At 33.0% G+C, this 20,363-nt stretch overlaps 1 protein-coding gene and 1 long non-coding RNA gene across 6 annotated transcripts in view; both read right to left on the reverse strand.

Moving 5' to 3' along the window:
* The window catches only part of LOC127709993 (E3 ubiquitin-protein ligase DZIP3-like), a 69,075-nt gene that overhangs the window by 6,502 nt on the left and 42,210 nt on the right, over nt 1-20,363 (reverse strand). For all 5 annotated transcript variants that reach the window (XM_052215699.1, XM_052215697.1, XM_052215698.1 and 2 more), the window contains one exon: nt 19,154-19,753. In XM_052215699.1, the coding sequence (XP_052071659.1) occupies nt 19,154-19,753 (600 nt within the window). The remainder of the gene's footprint in view (nt 1-19,153; nt 19,754-20,363) is intronic.
* Nucleotides 13,560-15,939, reverse strand: LOC127710017 (uncharacterized). The gene is made up of 2 exons (XR_007985900.1): nt 14,277-15,939; nt 13,560-13,880 (listed from the first exon to the last, which is right to left on the reverse strand). It is a non-coding gene; the product is annotated as an uncharacterized LOC127710017 (long non-coding RNA).

Here is a 20,363-nt window from a genome sequence, read left to right on the forward strand (position 1 = left end):
CCCCGAAATGATTAATGTAAAACAATTCAACCGAGAAAAACTAACGGCCTAATTTATGCACATAATAATTGAACGAAAAACAAATATGATACACAGAAACAAACGACAACCACTGAATTACAGGCTCCTGACTTGGGACATGCACATACAGAATGAGTCGGGGTTAAACGTGTGAGCGGGCGCCCAACCCTATTCTAACCTGGGACAGTGGTGTATAAGTACACAATAAGAACAAACTATAAAAATCAGTTGAAAAAACCTTAACTCATCAAATGGATACAAACAGAAATACATATAACGAAAACACAGAGTGTATGTATATATAATAAATTTATTATGAACGTGATATGTGCGTAGTCTGCATATTTTCCCTTTGATAACATTGACAAAGATGGCAAACAATCCCCGACAATACATAGACCTGTCCACGAGTAGTACAGAAAATAATAAACAAGAGCAAAACAAACTCCCGCACATCCACAAACCCCCATTTTCTGCTCCATTAGTGTATAACTTATTTTACGGTATGGGTATTGTTCACTGTTGAAAACCGTATGGTGACTCAATGTTGATGACATGTACGTTATCTAGATTTCGTTAGATAGTTGTCTCATTGTCAATTATGCTAAATTCTTATTCTTATATTTTATGACCAAAACGGATCTGATTGTTTGCCGAGGATATCAAAAATTAAGGTACAGCACTGAGCAGTCAACACTTTAAAAACGAATAACCATTTCAACAAAGAAACACAAAATGGCATATAGACACGCCATAGAAAAAGTACATACGCAAAATGGAAAAACAAAAATCCCCATAGCACAATAATAGATAATGAGCCACGCCAAAAGTATATTTCCAAAAATGGACTTAAACAGTAAAGGTTCAAAATATACAAAGACAAATTAAAAACCAAATCAGAGAACAACTGAAGGTCTTTCCACACAAAATATCTTAAAAAATTGAACTGAAGCTACCTCCGGTATACTCAACGCTGCTATTGGCGCCCAATCATCGGGTTTTTCATATTCGTTCAAAGGAATTAAGGCTTGTATATATTTTTGTCTGAAATACGGGAGATATTTGCTACTTCCGGTCTAGAAAATGTCACTTCCAGTTTCTTATGATTGCTTTATTCACACTGATTAAATAAACTGCTTCGCTGAGCGCAGCTGGATACGCTCCGCAGAGGTCCAACCCTGAACAGTTGGGGCAAAAATGGACACAATATTCAAGCTTGATACAGGTCTGAATTTGGAATGTATTAAATATTTGACATATTATAGGTTTCTGAATAAATGTAGTCAAAGAACTTGAAATTGGTTATATGAATATATATATAATTATATTCAATTAAAGATTTCTTGCTGTTAAATTGTGCAATACACTGTTCTGTTGCGCAATACTTAGTAAATCTGTTGTCAGACTATAAACAATTAAAGTTCAATTAATTCTCAATGTCATATTAGAAATTTATGAAAATGTAAAGGGAGCTTACATCAATAAATATAAATAATTCACTAAAGTTTCATGCGAATTGCTGACAGCATTTTTGAGTTATTGTCCGAAAACTGGAAAATCCCCCCTTTTTTAATGAATAAAACCCCATAACTCAGAAATGTAAAATGCAAAACTTATAAAATTCTAAATGGAGCTTACATCAATAGATATAAACAATTCACCAAAGTTTCATAAAAAACTGCTGAAAGCATTTTTGAATTTTTGTCCGAATACTGGAAAATCCCCCTTTTTTTATGAATAAATCCCTGTAACTCGGAAACGTAAAATCTAAAATATATAAAAATCGAAAAGGAGCTCATGTCAATAGATATAAACAATTCACCAGAATTTCTTTCAAGTTGGTGAAAGCATTCTTGAGTTATTGTCCGAAAACTGGAAAATCCCCCTTTTTTTAATGAATAAAACCCCATAACTCGGAAACATAAAATCCAAAATTTATAAAAAACGAAAGGGAGCTCACGTCAATAGATAATAACAATTTACCAAAGTTTTATGTAAATTGGTTAAAGCGTTTTTGAGTTAATGTCCGACATGTTGACGACGGACGGACGGACGGACAGACGGACAGAGGTATACCATAATACGTCCCGTAAACGGGCGTATAAAAATGGTTTCTATATAGTTTTGCATGAAATAATTGATATAATTTGCTACTTTCGGTTAAGAAAATGATAGCTTTATTCTTTCTGATTCTAAAAATATATGATTTCTTTATACTTTTGTTTAAAATAGAGATACTGTAAGCTACTTCCGGTTTACAGAAGGTCACTTTCGGGCTATAATTATAGTTTTATATATGCGTATAAAAATATATAGTTTTAAGGTACTATAACTTGAAAAAAGTGCAAAAATTGGTACTTCCTGTTTACTCAAGGTCCCTTCAGGTTAATATATTTTAAGGTCATATGCATATATATGTCAACCAATATTTTTGCAAAAAACTCTATGGCTTTTTCATATACCATATTGAAGGAATAAGTATTCGGTTAAGCAGGGTCATTTTCAAAAAATCATAGACTGTGCGATATCATATACCAAACATCAATGCATCATCTTGCGAAACAAAAATTACATGCAAGAAATAAAAGTGGCGGAAGGAAAAAAAAAATAATCAAAACGAAATCAATCGGTCTTTCCACAGTAAAGTGGAAAGACTTAATCACAAATACAATAGGTCATTCCACAGAAAAGTGGAAAGACATAATAAAAGGAACACTATAACACGTTATTAAGATGATAAACAAGACCATCATGTATTATGTGTGAAGTTGATACGGAGTATTTATTAACAATGTCTCGGTCTCTACCAATGAACTTTTTTATTTAGAAAAAGGACGAGACGTTCTTTGAAATAACCCTGACTGGTCAACTTTCTGCTTAGACACTAGTGACGTCTGAGTAGCCGCTGCAAGCTCTTGAATACCGAAAGAATTTGAAAATGTATATCCAATATGCAGGTGAAGTTTGTATATTGCTGCTAAGGTGGGGAAATTAAAATCGTCTCATTTGGCATAGATTCTGGCACTGAAATGACCAATTATGTCAAATTCGAGGTATAAGTCTAAAATAGAAATTATATGATTTGGCTTCTTTGATTTTCTTGTTTTTGACAAGAGTCTGAAGGAACTGCGACTCATATGGAAATAAGAAGTTTATGCAGTCTAATTACAACAGAAGTAAGTCACTTTAAATGATATTTTTTTTAAAGCTATCTCGGGTAAGCGTGATAAACAGTTCGAAAGAAAACACGGAAAAAAACTGTATTTACGAAATTTACATATGACGGCAATCATTATAATTTTATTCATTTTATGCGTTCTTCCAGATCGTCTGTGGAAACAGTGTTTGGCAAATATTTATCTACGAGCTCCAGCTCTTCAGCTTGACGCAGATGGAAGATTGATACTAATCGAGAATATCAAGAACGAGAAATATAGAGAATAGAAAATATGCAGAACTTTAAGATTTAATTCAAAGTATAACTTTAAAGTCTATGTTATATATTACAACTGTATGTGAGCATTCCAAAATAAATGTTAACATCTGCAGACTATAACACTGTATAAATGTCATGTGTTTAATACTATATTCTATATTTTGTATGTTTAAATTGTCTCTTTCAGCGAACACTCTTCTGTGATAAATTCGTTGAATGTTTAAAATTATTCAGATCTTATTTAAATTCATGTCTTTAATAATTATTTGAAGAAAAAAGTAAATGAATTCTGCTCACACGACAAATTCGATTGCTTTAAAATTTTCTGTTGTTACTTATGCACACTAAGTGGTTTTCAACGCTTTATTACGGAAGAACATGAAGAATAATGGAAACATATTTATGTTTGCACATTTCACCATAGCTAAACATCATTCGTTCTTCGTTCTACATCAGTCTCAACTCTGAGCATATATTTTCAAAAACTAATTCATTATTTATCTCATTCTCAATTGTCAATTTATAAAATGTTTACTAATACTAAAGCTGTCATTTATCTCCTTCTGGAAGGATTGATTTTTTTGTTTGATGCTCTTCTGTTTTTTATGAGTCCGCCTTTTCAAATATTATGATGCCAGTTAACACTATGATGATAGTTCCAGATACTTGTGAATAAACTCATCATAGATTCCAGGATTTCTATTTTGTACGCAAGACGCGAATTTCGCATACAAAAGACTCATCAGTGACGCTCGAATCAAATTATTTAAAACGCCTATTCATCCGAAACGGTAAAGAAATTTCGTCGAAATAATCGTAACGTCATCGCGTTGCTGGCCGTAAAACGTTATATTTTTTAGGGAGTTTTTCACTATCAAATAGGTAACAAAATGATTATTAGACAAAAACGAAGTCGGTGACGATATTATTATTTCATATCATTTAAACGGAAATTTATGTACCAATAACATACAGTTTTTATAAAGAAAAAATCTATGTACTAGAAATTAGAGATTTAATGATTTTAAGACAAGTTTAAGAAGGTTCATCGCCGATTGTATGTGCTTTCTATATAATTGTTTACTTATTTTGAAAGAATTCAATCAGTTTTATTTCAGATGATAAAAGTTGTATGCAAAATTTTAACAAAATCTGTGAGATATATAAAAATAAGGAGATGTGGTATGATTGTCAATGATACAACTATCCTCCAAAGTTAAAATGAAGTGGATGTAAGCAATTATAGGCAACTGTACGGCCTTCAACAATGAGAAAACCCATACTGTATGCTTGGCTATAAAAGGCCCCAGAATGAAAAATATGAAACAATTCAATGGAGAAAACTAACGGCCTAATTTATAACAAACAAATTTACGAAAAAACAAATGACAGACACATAAAGAATGTGGTGGTGTTAAACATTAGTGAGTGCTCAACCCTCCCCTAACCTGGGACAGTGGTGTAACAGTACAATTGTAGTACCGTGAAAGTACATATGTGTAATAGTTAGTATGGTTTTTTATTTACTGATAACAAAATCAATATTTATACCAAAATCAATATTTATACCAATAAAAACAATGTTCAAAGATTTAATTACCTTGTTAAATAGGTAACCTTTTAGAATAAGTTTATTTAATGGATTGATAAGTTTTCCCGGATCGTATTTAAATTTCCGGGCTCGGTTTGCAATATCACCGTAAAATTTAGGATGTGCTATTCCGTTTGAAATAAGTTTCTACAGGTACATCTAAACTTGCAGACCAAATCATTGTATCTAGAAAGATTTTAGTAAATGTTTTAATTAATTTGTGGTAACGAAATCCCTGACTTAATCATTTACTAGTAATTATAGATTACGCTCATTAAAATCCAAAACGTCACTACAGACACGAGGATAGAGAACGAATACGGATATAAACACCATAAGACGGTGACATAGGAACATCACCGTCCAAAAAAGGAAAATTAACAATCGGGAAAGAAAAATCATCCATTTTGTTGTAATTTATTGTGTAAGAGTTTATGGTGCAATACTGAAATATCTAAATCTAGGAAAGGCCAGTTATTGCTGTTGATATTAGATTTTTTAAAGTAAGTTTCTTTCGGTAAATTTCAGCAGTATAGTTCGAGAATTCTTAATAATTAAACAAAAAATATCACCAAGATAACGGTAAGTGTTCATAGCCCATTTACTGTAACTTGACCATAAGACCATTTAAGATTAAACTATTTAATGTAGAGATCTAAAATACAGGTAAATGGTAAGCAAAATGATTTCTGTGAAAGGGATAAAAATCAAAACAAAAATTAATGCGCAAAATTTTATAAAATTATTTCAAATAATATATACTGAATGACTTTGAAAAACGCAACACTCATTTTGTTGATTTTTTTCCCCACATCATGTTTGATTCTCAAACAACTACTATTAATGCTTACCATACTTCTTTCTCTTAAGAAAAAATCATCATCTGACTTACTTGTGGTTATTGAACATACCGGATTTTTGAAGTCACACGAATTTCTTACAGCGAAATTTGGAACCCATAAAAGATTTTTTCAGTTTGTTTTGCTTCGTTAAACAGTTCTTTCAATCCTTGGCCACACTTAAATCAGTTAAAAAATGTTGCATCTCCATATTGGCAAGACTGAGGAATAAAAAACTGAATCAGCCCATAAGAATACTGCAAACAGGAAAACGTGAACGTGCTGCAACCATACAGTTTGACTTCAGAAACTCGTCTTACTGTCCTTCCGACAACGATACAGGTAGACGGGATTTGTTGCTGACCATCAATGACCAGATCAACATGTAGTGACAATGCAACGTCAATAGAATTTGCGCAATGTCATTTGCGAGACATGTTTACGGCCGCAACATCAACTGCTTTTCAAATTGCCGAATGCCATTGCGCACAGATTCATGCCATAAATGTTTCCCATAAACTGAACTGCCAAAGAATCGACTGAAGAAAAACATTTAAAGCCCTGAAGTTTCAACCGCATAATTGCCAAAACCCATTGTAATGGGTGGAACAAACGCATATTCAGAAGGTGTAAAACAGAACCCAAAACTTTCTGACAATCATTTTGGCGTTTGTTACAGGCAGTCATTGCATTTGACAGTGCCACATTCATTCAAAAATTTTAAAAGAATAATCTAGTGTTGCGTTTCTAACGTCGGTCAGTATATTCATATACCGAAGTAGTTGTCGAAAAATAAGTAGGTCAGTTAGCACTATATTTGCGGATATAATTTGCACAGATTTGGACTAAAATTGCTAGTTGTGGCAAAATAATTATACATACATATATAAGATGGCTGAAATGCAGAAAACTAATTTGGAATACAAGTGTTGTTGTTAAACAAGATTATGCTAACAAGTATATTAAATGTAGATAAAAAACAAGAAAAAAAAACACATCACTAGTTAATAAATTTAATATGGTATATAATGTATCTGCATAGAATGGGTAACGTCAATTCTCAATTGAATAGGATCGTATATAGACAAGTATAAACCAAGATGAAAAAGTTCATATATTTCTCAATGTTGTTAAATATTCAAATTAAAAGAAAGGAAAGTCGGATTGATTGATGTCCCCTTATTGCCAAGCGACAAATACTACATTCATAGTAAACATGGTAAAGTCGAAAACATAAAGAAACGACAAAAATGTTATCTGCATCGTACTAAACCGACACGGTTGACCAAAAATTTTAGATATGCTAGCTCACAAGCTGAGTGTCGTAAGTTCGATGCAAAGCGCAAATTTTTAGGATACAGATCTAGAAGAAAGACTGGTTGACTCAGAGTCGGAATTATATGTCCTTATATGTTATATTTATTATAAACTTTATCTATTTTTTGCCAAATATTTGCGTCTAAAAAATAAAAACAACACGTTAATAAATTGATGCGTCCGAATTGCTTTTCTTGATTTACCTTCATCAAGAATGCTCAAAGCCAAATATTTGAAAGCCAAGAATGTATAAGAACCGAAAAAGTTGAGGAGCTATATGACCAAAATCACCTAAAAATAGCCAATTCAATCTAAGGTCAACCTTGCTTGAGGGAGTTGAGACCTTAGTTTTTCCATAATTTAAAAATTTATAAACGGACAATTTAAAAAAAAAGTTTGTTATAAATCATGTCAGTACCGAGGTACTGACTACTGGGCTGATGATACCCTCGAGCACTGATAGTCCACCAGCAGAGGTAATAAAATGCTCCGCAGGGCGCAGCTTGATACGACCGCAGAGGTCGAACCCTGAACAGTTGGGGCAAGTATGGACACAACATTCAAACTTGATACAGCTCTGAATTTGGATTGTGATTAAATATTTGACACAGCATAGGTTTCTGACACAGAATGAATGTGGTCTAAGAACTTAAAAATTTTAAATTGGATATTCACCTATTATGGTCCAATATCCAAAATCTAAATACATGGTTAGATTCAGCATATCAAAGAACCCCAAGAATTCAATTTTTGATGAAATCAAACAAAGTTTAATTTTGGACCCAATACTGTGCAATTGAATATTTCTTGATATTGCGCAATACTGTACAATTGACAATTTCTTGCTATTGCGCAATATTGTGCTATTGGATATTTCTTGCTATTGCGCAATACTGTGCAACTGAAGATTTGTTGCTATTGCGCAATACTGTGCAATTGAAGATTTCTTGCTATTGTACAATACTGTGCAATTGAAAATTTCTTGCTATTGCACAATACTTATTATATAATAATTTACACATCCTGTTTGGTGTGTATCTCCTACCATATCATTATTATTTGCTTTTAAATATAAATCAGAAATAACCAACTTAAAATGGAAAATTTTACAAGAAAGAAAAAAGGAAACCCCCCCCCCCCCCAATTTTTTTGAACCCCCTTATGATTCATCACCCCCAAACTCAATCCCAGCCTTCCCTTTGTGGTATGGTACCTTGCAGTACAATTTCAGAGAGATCCATACACTTGAACACAAGTTATTGTCTGGAAACTAGAAAAATATGTTTTTTGGCCCCTTTTTGGCCCCAAATTCCTAAACGTTTAGGGCAATTACCCCCAAACTCAAACCCAGCTTTCCCTTTGTGATATGGAACCTTGTAATTCAATTTCATAAAGATCCATACATTTACACACAAGTTATTGTCCTGAAACTACAAAAATGCTTGTTTTTTGCCCCTTTTTGGCCCCTAATTCCTAAAATATTGAGGCAATTACCCCCATCATCAATCCCAGCCTTCCCTTTGTGGTATGGTACCTTGCAGTACAATTTCAGAGAGATCCATACACTTGAACACAAGTAATTGACTGGAAACTAGAAAAATGCTTATTTTTGGCCCCCAATTCCTAAACGTTTCGGGCAATTACCCCCAAACTCAATTCCAGCTTTCCCTTCATGATATGGAACCTTGTAGTACAATTTCAGAAATATCCAAACACTTACATACAAGTTAATATTGTCATGAAACTAAAAAAATGCTTGTTTTTTGGCCCTTTTTTGGCCCCTAATTCCTAATAATTTGAGGCAATTACCCCCAAAATCAATTCCAGCCTTTCCTTTGTGATATGGAACCTTGTGGTACAATGTCAGAGAGATCCATACACTTACACACAAGTTATTGTCTGGAAACTAGAAAAATGCTTATTTTTGGCCCCTTTTTGGCAGCTTATTCCTAAACGTTTTCGGCAATTACCCCCAAACTCAATTCCAGCTTTCCCTTTGTGATATGGAACCTTGTAGTACAATTTTAGAAATATCCATACAGATAGATTCTGGCACTGAAATGACCAATTATGTCGAATTCGAGGTATAAGTCTAAAATAGAAATTATATGATTTGGCTTCTTTGATTTTCTTGTTTTTGACAAGAGTCTGAAGGAACTGCGACTCATATGGAAATAAGAAGTTTATGCAGTCTAATTACAACAGAAGTAAGTCACTTTAAATGATATTTTTTTAAAGCTATCTCGGGTAAGCGTGATAAACAGTTCGAAAGAAAACACGGAAAAAAACTGTATTTACGAAATTTACACATGACGGCAATCATTATAATTTTATTCATTTTATGCGTTCTTCCAGATCGTCTGTGGAAACAGTGTTTGGCAAATATTTATCTACGAGCTCCAGCTCTTCAGCTTGACGCAGATGGAAGATTGATACTAATCGAGAATATCAAGAACGAGAAATATAGAGAATAGAAAATATGCAGAACTTTAAGATTTAATTCAAAGTATAACTTTAAAGTCTATGTTATATATTACAACTGTATGTGAGCATTCCAAAATAAATGTTAACATCTGCAGACTATAACACTGTATAAATGTCATGCGTTTAATACTATATTCTATATTTTGTATGTTTAAATTGTCTCTTTCTGCGAACACTCTTCTGTGATAAATTCGTTGAATGTTTAAAATTATTCAGATCTTATTTAAATTCATGTCTTTAATAATTATTTGAAGAAAAAAGTAAATGAATTCTGCTCACACGACAAATTCGATTGCTTTAAAATGTTCTGTTGTTACTTATGCACACTAAGTGGTTTTCAACGCTTTATTACGGAAGAACATGAAGAATAATGGAAACATATTTATGTTTGCACATTTCACCATAGCTAAACATCATTCGTTCTTCGTTCTACATCAGTCTCAACTCTGAGCATATATTTTCAAAAACTAATTCATTATTTATCTCATTCTCAATTGTCAATTTATAAAATGTTTACTAATACTAAAGCTGTCATTTATCTCCTTCTGGAAGGATTGATTTTTTTGTTTGATGCTCTTCTGTTTTTTATGAGTACGCCTTTTCAAATATTATGATGCCAGTTAACACTATGATGATAGTTCCAGATACTTGTGAATAAACTCATCATAGATTCCAGGATTTCTATTTTGTACGCAAGACGCGAATTTCGCATACAAAAGACTCATCAGTGACGCTCGAATCAAATTATTTAAAACGCCTATACATCCGAAACGGTAAAGAAATTTCGTCGAAATAATCGTAACGTCATCGCGTTGCTGACCGTAAAACGTTATATTTTTTAGGGAGTTTTTCACTACCAAATAGGTAACAAAATGATTATTAGACAAAAACGAAGTCGGTGACGATATTATTATTTCATATCATTTAAACGGAAATTTATGTACCAATAACATACAGTTTTTATAAAGAAAAAATCTATGTACTAGAAATTAGAGATTTAATGATTTTAAGACAAGTTTAAGAAGGTTCATCGCCGATTGTATGTGCTTTCTATATAATTGTTTACTTATTTTGAAAGAATTCAATCAGTTTTATTTCAGATGATAAAAGTTGTATGCAAAATTTTAACAAAATCTGTGAGATATATAAAAATAAGGAGATGTGGTATGATTGTCAATGATACAACTATCCTCCAAAGTTAAAATGAAGTGGATGTAAGCAATTATAGGCAACTGTACGGCCTTCAACAATGAGAAAACCCATACTGTATGCTTGGCTATAAAAGGCCCCAGAATGAAAAATATGAAACAATTCAATGGAGAAAACTAACGGCCTAATTTATAACAAACAAATTTACGAAAAAACAAATGACAGACACATAAAGAATGTGGTGGTGTTAAACATTAGTGAGTGCTCAACCCTCCCCTAACCTGGGACAGTGGTGTAACAGTACAATTGTAGTACCGTGAAAGTACATATGTGTAATAGTTAGTATGGTTTTTTATTTACTGATAACAAAATCAATATTTATACCAATAAAAACAATGTTCAAAGATTTAATTACCTTGTTAAATAGGTAACCTTTTAGAATAAGTTTATTTAATGGATTGATAAGTTTTCCCGGATCGTATTTAAATTTCCGGGCTTGGTTTGCAATATCACCGTAAAATTTAGGATGTGCTATTCCGTTTGAAATAAGTTTCTACAGGTACATCTAAACTTGCAGACCAAATCATTGTATCTAGAAAGATTTTAGTAAATGTTTTAAGTAATTTGTGGTAACGAAATCCCTGACTTAATCATTTACTAGTAATTATAGATTACGCTCATTAAAATCCAAAACGTCACTACAGACACGAGGATAGAGAACGAATAGGGATATAAACACCATAAGACAGTGACATAGGAACATCACCGTCCAAAAAAGGAAAATTAACAATCGGGAAAGAAAAATCATCCATTTTGTTGTAATTTATTGTGTAAGAGTTTATGACGCAATACTGAAATATCTAAATCTAGGAAAGGCCAGTTATTGCTGTTGATATTAGATTTTTTAAAGTAAGTTTCTTTCGGTAAATTTCAGCAGTATAGTTCGAGAATTCTTAATAATTAAACAAAAAATATCACCAAGATAACGGTAAGTGTTCATAGCCCATTTACTGTAACTTGACCATAAGACCATTTAAGATTAAACTATTTAATGTAGAGATCTAAAATACAGGTAAATGGTAAGCAAAATGATTTCTGTGAAAGGGATAAAAATCAAAACAAAAATTAATGCGCAAAATTTTATAAAATTATTTCAAATGATATATACTGAATGACTTTGAAAAACGCAACACTCATTTTGTTGATTTTTTTCCCCACATCATGTTTGATTCTCAAACAACTACTATTAATGCTTACCATACTTCTTTCTCTTAAGAAAAAATCATCATCTGACTTACTTGTGGTTATTGAACATACCGGATTTTTGAAGTCACACGAATTTCTTACAGCGAAATTTGGAACCCATAAAAGATTTTTTCAGTTTGTTTTGCTTCGTTAAACAGTTCTTTCAATCCTTGGCCACACTTAAATCAGTTAAAAAATGTTGCATCTCCATATTGGCAAGACTGAGGAATAAAAAACTGAATCAGCCCATAAGAATACTGCAAACAGGAAAACGTGAACGTGCTGCAACCATACAGTTTGACTTCAGAAACTCGTCTTACTGTCCTTCCGACAACGATACAGGTAGACGGGATTTGTTGCTGACCATCAATGACCAGATCAACATGTAGTGACAATGCAACCTCAATAGAATTTGCGCAATGTCATTTGCAAGACATGTTTACGGCCGCAACATCAACTGCTTTTCAAATTGCTGAATGCCATTGCGCACAGATTCATGCCATAAATGTTTCCCATAAACTGAACTGCCAAAGAATCGACTGAAGAAAAACATTTAAAGCCCTGAAGTTTCAACCGCATAATTGCCAAAACCCATTGTAATGGGTGGAACAAACGCATATTCAGAAGGTGTAAAACAGAACCCAAAACTTTCTGACAATCATTTTGGCGTTTGTTACAGGCAGTCATTGCATTTGACAGTGCCACATTCATTCAAAAATTTAAAAAGAATAATCTAGTGTTGCGTTTCTAACGTCGGTCAGTATATTCATATACCGAAGTAGTTGTCGAAAAATAAGTAGGTCAGTTAGCACTATATTTGCGGATATAATTTGCACAGATTTGGACTAAAATTGCTAGTTGTGGCAAAATAATTATACATACATATATAAGATGGCTGAAATGCAGAAAACTAATTTGGAATACAAGTGTTGTTGTTAAACAAGATTATGCTAACAAGTATATTAAATGTAGATAAAAAACAAGAAAAAAAAACACATCACTAGTTAATAAATTTAATATGGTATATAATGTATCTGCATAGAATGGGTAACGTCAATTCTCAATTGAATAGGATCGTATATAGACAAGTATAAACCAAGATGAAAAAGTTCATATATTTCTCAATGTTGTTAAATATTCAAATTAAAAGAAAGGAAAGTCGGATTGATTGATGTCCCCTTATTGCCGAGCGACAAATACTACATTCATAGTAAACATGGTAAAGTCGAAAACATAAAGAAACGACAAAAATGTTATCTGCATCGTACTAAACCGACACGGTTGACCAAAAATTTTAGATATGCTAGCTCACAAGCTGAGTGTCGTAAGTTCGATGCAAAGCGCAAATTTTTAGGATACAGATCTAGAAGAAAGACTGGTTGACTCAGAGTCGGAATTATATGTCCTTATATGTTATATTTATTATAAACTTTATCTATTTTTTGCCAAATTGATATTTTATCAAAATATTTGCGTCTAAAAAATAATAAAATGCTCCGCAGGGCGCAGCTTGATACGACCGCAGAGGTCGAACCCTGAACAGTTGGGGGAAGTATGGACACAACATTCAAGCTTGATACAGCTTTGGATTTGGATTGTGATTAAATATTTGACACAGCATAGGTTTCTAACACAGATTGAATGTGGTCTAAGAACTTAAAAATTTTAAATTGGACATTCACCTATTATGGTCCAATATCCAAAATCTAAATACATGGTTAGATTCAGCATATTAAAGAACCCCAAGAATTCAATTTTTGATGAAATCAAACAAAGTTTAATTTTGGACCCTTTTGACCTCAATGTGGATAAGTTGATAACGGGGCCCAAAAATCAAAAATCTAAATACATGGTTAGATTCAGCATATCAAAGAACCCCATATATTCAATTTTTGTTGAAATCAAACAAAGTTTAATTTTGGACCCCGATTTGGACCAACTTGAAAACTGGGCCCATAATCAAAAATCTAAATACATGTTTAGATTCAGCATATCAAAGAACCCTAAGAATTCAATTTTTGTTAAAATCAAACTAAGTTTAATTTTGGACCCTTTGGACCTTAATGTAGACCAATTTGAAAACGGAACCAAAAATTAAGAATCTAAATACACGGTTAGATTCGACATATCAAAGAACCCCAATAATTCAATTTTTGATGAAATCAAACAAAGTTTAATTTTGGACCCTTTTGACCTCAATGTGGACAAAGTTGATAACGGGGCCCAAAAATCAAAAATCTAAATACATGGTTAGATTCAGCATATCAAAGAACCCCATATATTCAATTTTTGTTGAAATCAAACAAAGTTTAATTTTGGACCCCGATTTGGACCAACTTGAAAACTGGGCCCATAATCAAAAATCTAAATACATGTTTAGATTCAGCATATCAAAGAACCCTAAGAATTCAATTTTTGTTAAAATCAAACTAAGTTTAATTTTGGACCCTTTGGACCTTAATGTAGACCAATTTGAAAACGGAACCAAAATTTAAGAATCTAAATACACAGTTAGATTTGGCATATCAAAGAACCCCAATAATTCAATTTTTGATGAAATCAAACAAAGTTTAATTTTGGACCCTTTGGACCTCAATGTGGACCAATTTAAAAATGGGGCCCAAAATCCAAAAACTAAATACACGGTTAGATTCAGCATATTAAAGAACCCCATGAAATCAAGAATAAAACCCCATTGAAATTGGTCAAGAAATAAGCAATTTATAGGAAGTATCTTCTTTTGCACAATCCTGTGCTATTAAATATTTCTTGCTATTGCGCAATACTGTACAATTGACAATTTCTTGCTATTGTGCAATATTGTGCTATTGGATATTTCTTGCTATTGCGCAATACTGTGAAATTGAAGATTTCTTGCTATTGTGCAATACTGTGCAATTGAAGATTTCTTGCTATTGTGCAATACTGTGCAATTGAAAATTTCTTGCTATTGCACAATACTTATTATATAATAATTTACACATCCTGTTTGGTGTGTATCTCCTACCATATCATTATTATTTGCTTTTAAATATAAATCAGAAATAACCAACTTAAAATGGAAAATTTTAAAAGAAACAAAAAAGGAAAAAAAGAAAAAAAGGAAAAAAAAATAAATCCCCCCCCCAAAATTTTTTGAACCCCCATTATGATTCATCACCCCCAAACTCAATCCCAGTCTTCCCTTTGTGGTATGGTACCTTGCAGTACAATTTCAGAGAGATCCATACACTTGAACACAAGTTATTGTCTGGAAACTAGAAAAAAATGTGTTTTTTGGCCCCTTTTTGGCCCCAAATTCCTAAACGTTTAGGGCAATTACCCCCAAACTCAAACCCAGCTTTCCCTTTGTGATATGGAACCTTGTAGTACAATTTCAGAAAGATCCATACACTTACACACAAGTTATTGTCATGAAACTAGAAAAATGCTTGTTTTTTGCCCCTTTTTTGGCCCCTAATTACTAAAATTTGGAGGCAATTACCCCCAAAATCAATCCCAGCATTCCTTTAGTGATATGGAACCTTGTGGTACAATGTCAGAGAGATCCATACACTAACACACAAGTTATGTCTGGAAGTTACAAAAATGCTTATTTTTGGCCCCCTTTTGGCCCCTAATTCCTTTACTGTTATTACCATAACCCCCAAAATCAATCCCAACCTTCCTTTTGTGGTATTGAACCTTGTGGTAAAATTTCATAAAGATCCATTCACTTAAACTAAAGTTAGAGTGCGAAAACCAAGTGTCTTCGGACGACGACGACGACAACGACGACGACGACGACGCCGGACGACGACGACGCCAACGTCATACCAATATACGACCACAAAAATTTTTTTGCGGTCGTATAAAAACAACACGTTAATAAATTGATGCGTCCGAAGTGCTTTTCTTGATTTACCTTCATCAAGAATGCTCAAAGCCAAATATTTGAAAGCCAAGAATGTATAAGAACCGAAAAAGTTGAGAAGCTATATGACCAAAATCACCTAAAAATAGCCAATTCAATCTAAGGTCAACCTTGCTTGAGGGAGTTGAGACCTTAGTTTTTCCATAATTTAAAAATTTATAAACGGACAATTTAAAAAAAAAGTTTGTTATAAATCATGTCAGTACCGAGGTACTGACTACTGGGCTGATGATACCCTCGAGCACTGATAGTCCACCAGCAGAGGTAATAAAATGCTCCGCAGGGCGCAGCTTGATACGACCGCAGAGGTCGAACCCTGAACAGTTGGAGCAAGTATGGACACAACATTCAAGCTTGATACAGCTCTGAATTTGGATTGTGATTAAATATTTGACACAGCATAGGTTTCTGACACAGAATGAATGTGGTCTAAGAACTTAAAAATTTTAAATTGGATATTCACCTATTATGGTCCAATATCCAAAATCTAAATACATGGTTAGATTCAGCATATCAAAGAACCCCAAGAATTCAATTTTTGATGAAATCAAACAAAGTTAAATTTGGACCCAATACTGTGCAATTGAATATTTCTTGATATTGCGCAATACTGTACAATTGACAATTTCTTGCTATTGGATATTTCTTGCTATTGCGCAATACTGTGCAATTGAAGATTTCTTGCTATTGCGCAATACTGTGCAATTGAAGATTTCTTGCTATTGTACAATACTGTGCAATTGAAAATTTCTTGCTATTGCACAATACTTATTATATAATAATTTACACATCCTGTTTGGTGTGTATCTCCTACCATATCATTATTATTTGCTTTTAAATATAAATCAGAAATAACCAACTTAAAATGGAAAATTTTACAAGAAAGAAAAAAGAAAAAACCCCTCCCCCCCAATTTTTTTGAACCCCCTTATGATTCATCACCCCCAAACTCAATCCCAGCCTTCCCTTTGTGGTATGGTACCTTGCAGTACAATTTCAGAGAGATCCATACACTTGAACACAAGTTATTGTCTGGAAACTAGAAAAATATGTTTTTTGGCCCCTTTTTGGCCCCAAATTCCTAAACGTTTTCGGCAATTACCCCCAAACTCAAACCCAGCTTTCCCTTTGTGATATGGAACCTTGTAGTTCAATTTCATAAAGATCCATACATTTACACACAAGTTATTGTCCTGAAACTACAAAAATGCTTGTTTTTTGCCCCTTTTTGGCCCCTAATTCCTAAAATATTGAGGCAATTACCCCCATCATCAATCCCAGCCTTCCCTTTGTGGTATGGTACCTTGCAGTACAATTTCAGAGAGATCCATACACTTGAACACAAGTAATTGACTGGAAACTAGAAACATGCTTATTTTTGGCCCCCAATTCCTAAACGTTTCGGGCAATTACCCCCAAACTCAATTCCAGTTTTCCCTTTATGATATGGAACCTTGTAGTACAATTTCAGAAATATCCAAACACTTACACACAAGTTATTGTCATGAAACTAAAAAAATGCTTGTTTTTTGGCCCCTAATTCCTAATAATTTGAGGCAATTACCCCAAAATCAATTCCAGCCTTTCCTTTGTGATATGGAACCTTGTGGTACAATGTCAGAGAGATCCATACACTTACACACAAGTTATTGTCTGGAAACTAGAAAAATGCTTATTTTTGGCCCCTTTTTGGCAGCTTATTCCTAAACGTTTTCGGCAATTACCCCCAAACTCAATTCCAGCTTTCCCTTTGTGATATGGAACCTTGTAGTACAATTTTAGAAAGATCCATACACTTACACACAAGTTATTGTCATGAAACTAGAAAAATGCTTGCTTTTTGCCCCTTTTTTTGGCCCCTAATTCCTAATATTTTGAGGCAATTACCCCCAAATTCAATCCCAGCATTCCCTGTGTGATATGGAACCTTGTGGTACAGTGTCAGAGAGATCCATACACTAACACACAAGTTATGTCCGGAAGTTACAAAAATGCTTATTTTTGGCCCCTTTTTGGCCCTTAATTCCTTAACTGTTGGTACCATAACCCCCAAAATCAATCCCAACCTTCCTTTTGTGGTATTGAACCTTATGGTAAAATTTCATAGAGATCAATTCACTTAAACTAAAGTTAGAGTGCGAAAACCAATGTGTCTTCGGACGACAACGAGGACGACAATGACGCCAACGTCATACCAATATACGACTGCAAAATTTTTTGCGGTCGTATAAAAAATAATAACAACACATTAATAATGTCATGCGTCCGAATCGCTTTTCTGGATTTACCTTCATCAGGAACGCTCAAAGCCAAATATTTGAAAGCAAAGAATGTATAAGAACTGAAACAGGTGAGGGTCGAAAATTTACATACAATGTTTACAGTTTCATTCTTGTAATATATTATCTGTTTCGTCGTACTCACATTGCAGCTATGTATTTATTGATCTTCAGCAGCCTGTTGATATTTCAATTTTGAACTATGACGACAACCTGGTGTTTTATATTGTATTATTACGTCATATATACAAAAGATGGTCTTATAAAGTAAATCAAACTTTTAACTGATATCTTATCATCATTACGATAATAAACACAATAAAGAAATAATATCTATCTTTTTCGAAATAAAACTATTGTATTTCATTTTTGAAGTGTGTGATTAAGATTAAATTATAGATGAATGATTCATTAAAATTAAGTCACATGGGTGGAAAAGAATAAAACCCTGTTGTGTTTTCTTGAACATTTTAACAGTTTTGTATGATACATGTATAACAAATAACTCATGTCACTTTTGAACAAATAGTTGATAATGCCTATTGTATTTCATTTTTGAAGTGTGGGATTAAGATTAAATTATAGATGAATGATTCATTAAAATTAAGTCACATGGGTGGAAAAGAATAAAACCCTGTTGTGTTTTCTTGAACATTTTAACAGTTTTGTATGATATAACAAATAACTCATGTCACTTTTGAACAAATAGTTGATAATGGACCTATCAGTTTTCTACTTTAAAATACGTGTATCTTACATTCGGGTCGATCTATGTAAATACCATTTGCAAGCAATAATTTATTTTTCTAAAACGGAGATATATTATGACGAATAATGAGTCAGCAATGTAACAGTGTAAATATCAACTAATAATTTTACCTTTTTCTTCCTGTGTTAAATTTTCCACTTCTAATGTTCTTATCTTGTCCTGCTGTACGTCTGTTCTTTCGTTCAATGTTCTCATATTTTCCTGTGAAATGTCTGTAATTTCTTTCAGTTTCCCTATCTGTTCTTTGTGTACAGTCGTATGTTCTTCTATCTCCACTATTTGATCACTGTGTTGATTTGTCTGTTCTTCCAAAGTACTGATCTTACCCTGGTGTTGGCCTGTGAGAACTTCTAATGTTCCGATCATATTTTGATGTTCGTCTGTTGTGTCTTCCAATCTTTCTATTTTTATATCATGCTCATCAACTGAAACTTCTAAATTTTCTATTTTGACTTCATGGTCGTCAGTTTTAGCATTTAAATTCTCAGTCTTGTAATCACTTTTTTCAGTCGCATCTTCCAGCGATTTGATCCTAACGTTTTGTGAACTGGTACTCTGTTCTAAAGTTTTAATGTACTGCTGGTGTTGTTCTGTAACCTTTTCCAATGTCTCTGTTCCACTTTTGCATTTGCTTGCTGTATTCTTTATCTCGTTGTCAAGTGACTGTATACTCACCTTATGTTCGTTTAGTGTAATTTTCAAATCTTGTTCTGCGAAAAGAAAACTATTCTTATTATTCAAGTACCGAAAATTATATTGGAGATTTCCTTCATATATTTTCCAAGAATGAGTGTTTTATCATTTGATGGGAAATTATATCTCAAAACTACATAAAACAAGAGGCTCTCAAGAGCCTGAATCGCTCACCTGTATTTCAGAGGAGAAGATTTTTAAATGTTAGCAAACTTGATGAACAAATTGTGTAAAATTGTCTTTAAAGGGCAATAACTCCTTAAGGGGTCAATTGACAAATATGGTCATATTAACTTTTTTCTAGATCTTACTTTGCTGAACATTATTGCTGCTTACAGTTTATTTATATTTATAATAATATTCAAAATAATAAAAACTGCAAAATTTTGTTAAAACTACCAATTCGGTGGCAGCAACCCAACAATTGGTTGTTCGATTAGTCTGAAAATTTCAGAGCTGATAGATCTTGACCAATTGAACAATTTTACCCAATGTCAGATTTGCTCTAAAAGCTTTAAATTAGTTTTTGAGATATAAGCCAAAAACTGCATTTGACCCCTATGTTCTATTTTTAGCCATGGCGGCCATGTTTGTCGATGGATCAAAACTTCGGATACAATTTATAAA

The sequence above is a fragment of the Mytilus californianus genome, unplaced genomic scaffold (assembly GCF_021869535.1).
Source record: "Mytilus californianus isolate M0D057914Y unplaced genomic scaffold, xbMytCali1.0.p SCAF_7, whole genome shotgun sequence".
Taxonomy (NCBI): Eukaryota; Metazoa; Mollusca; class Bivalvia; order Mytilida; family Mytilidae; genus Mytilus; species Mytilus californianus.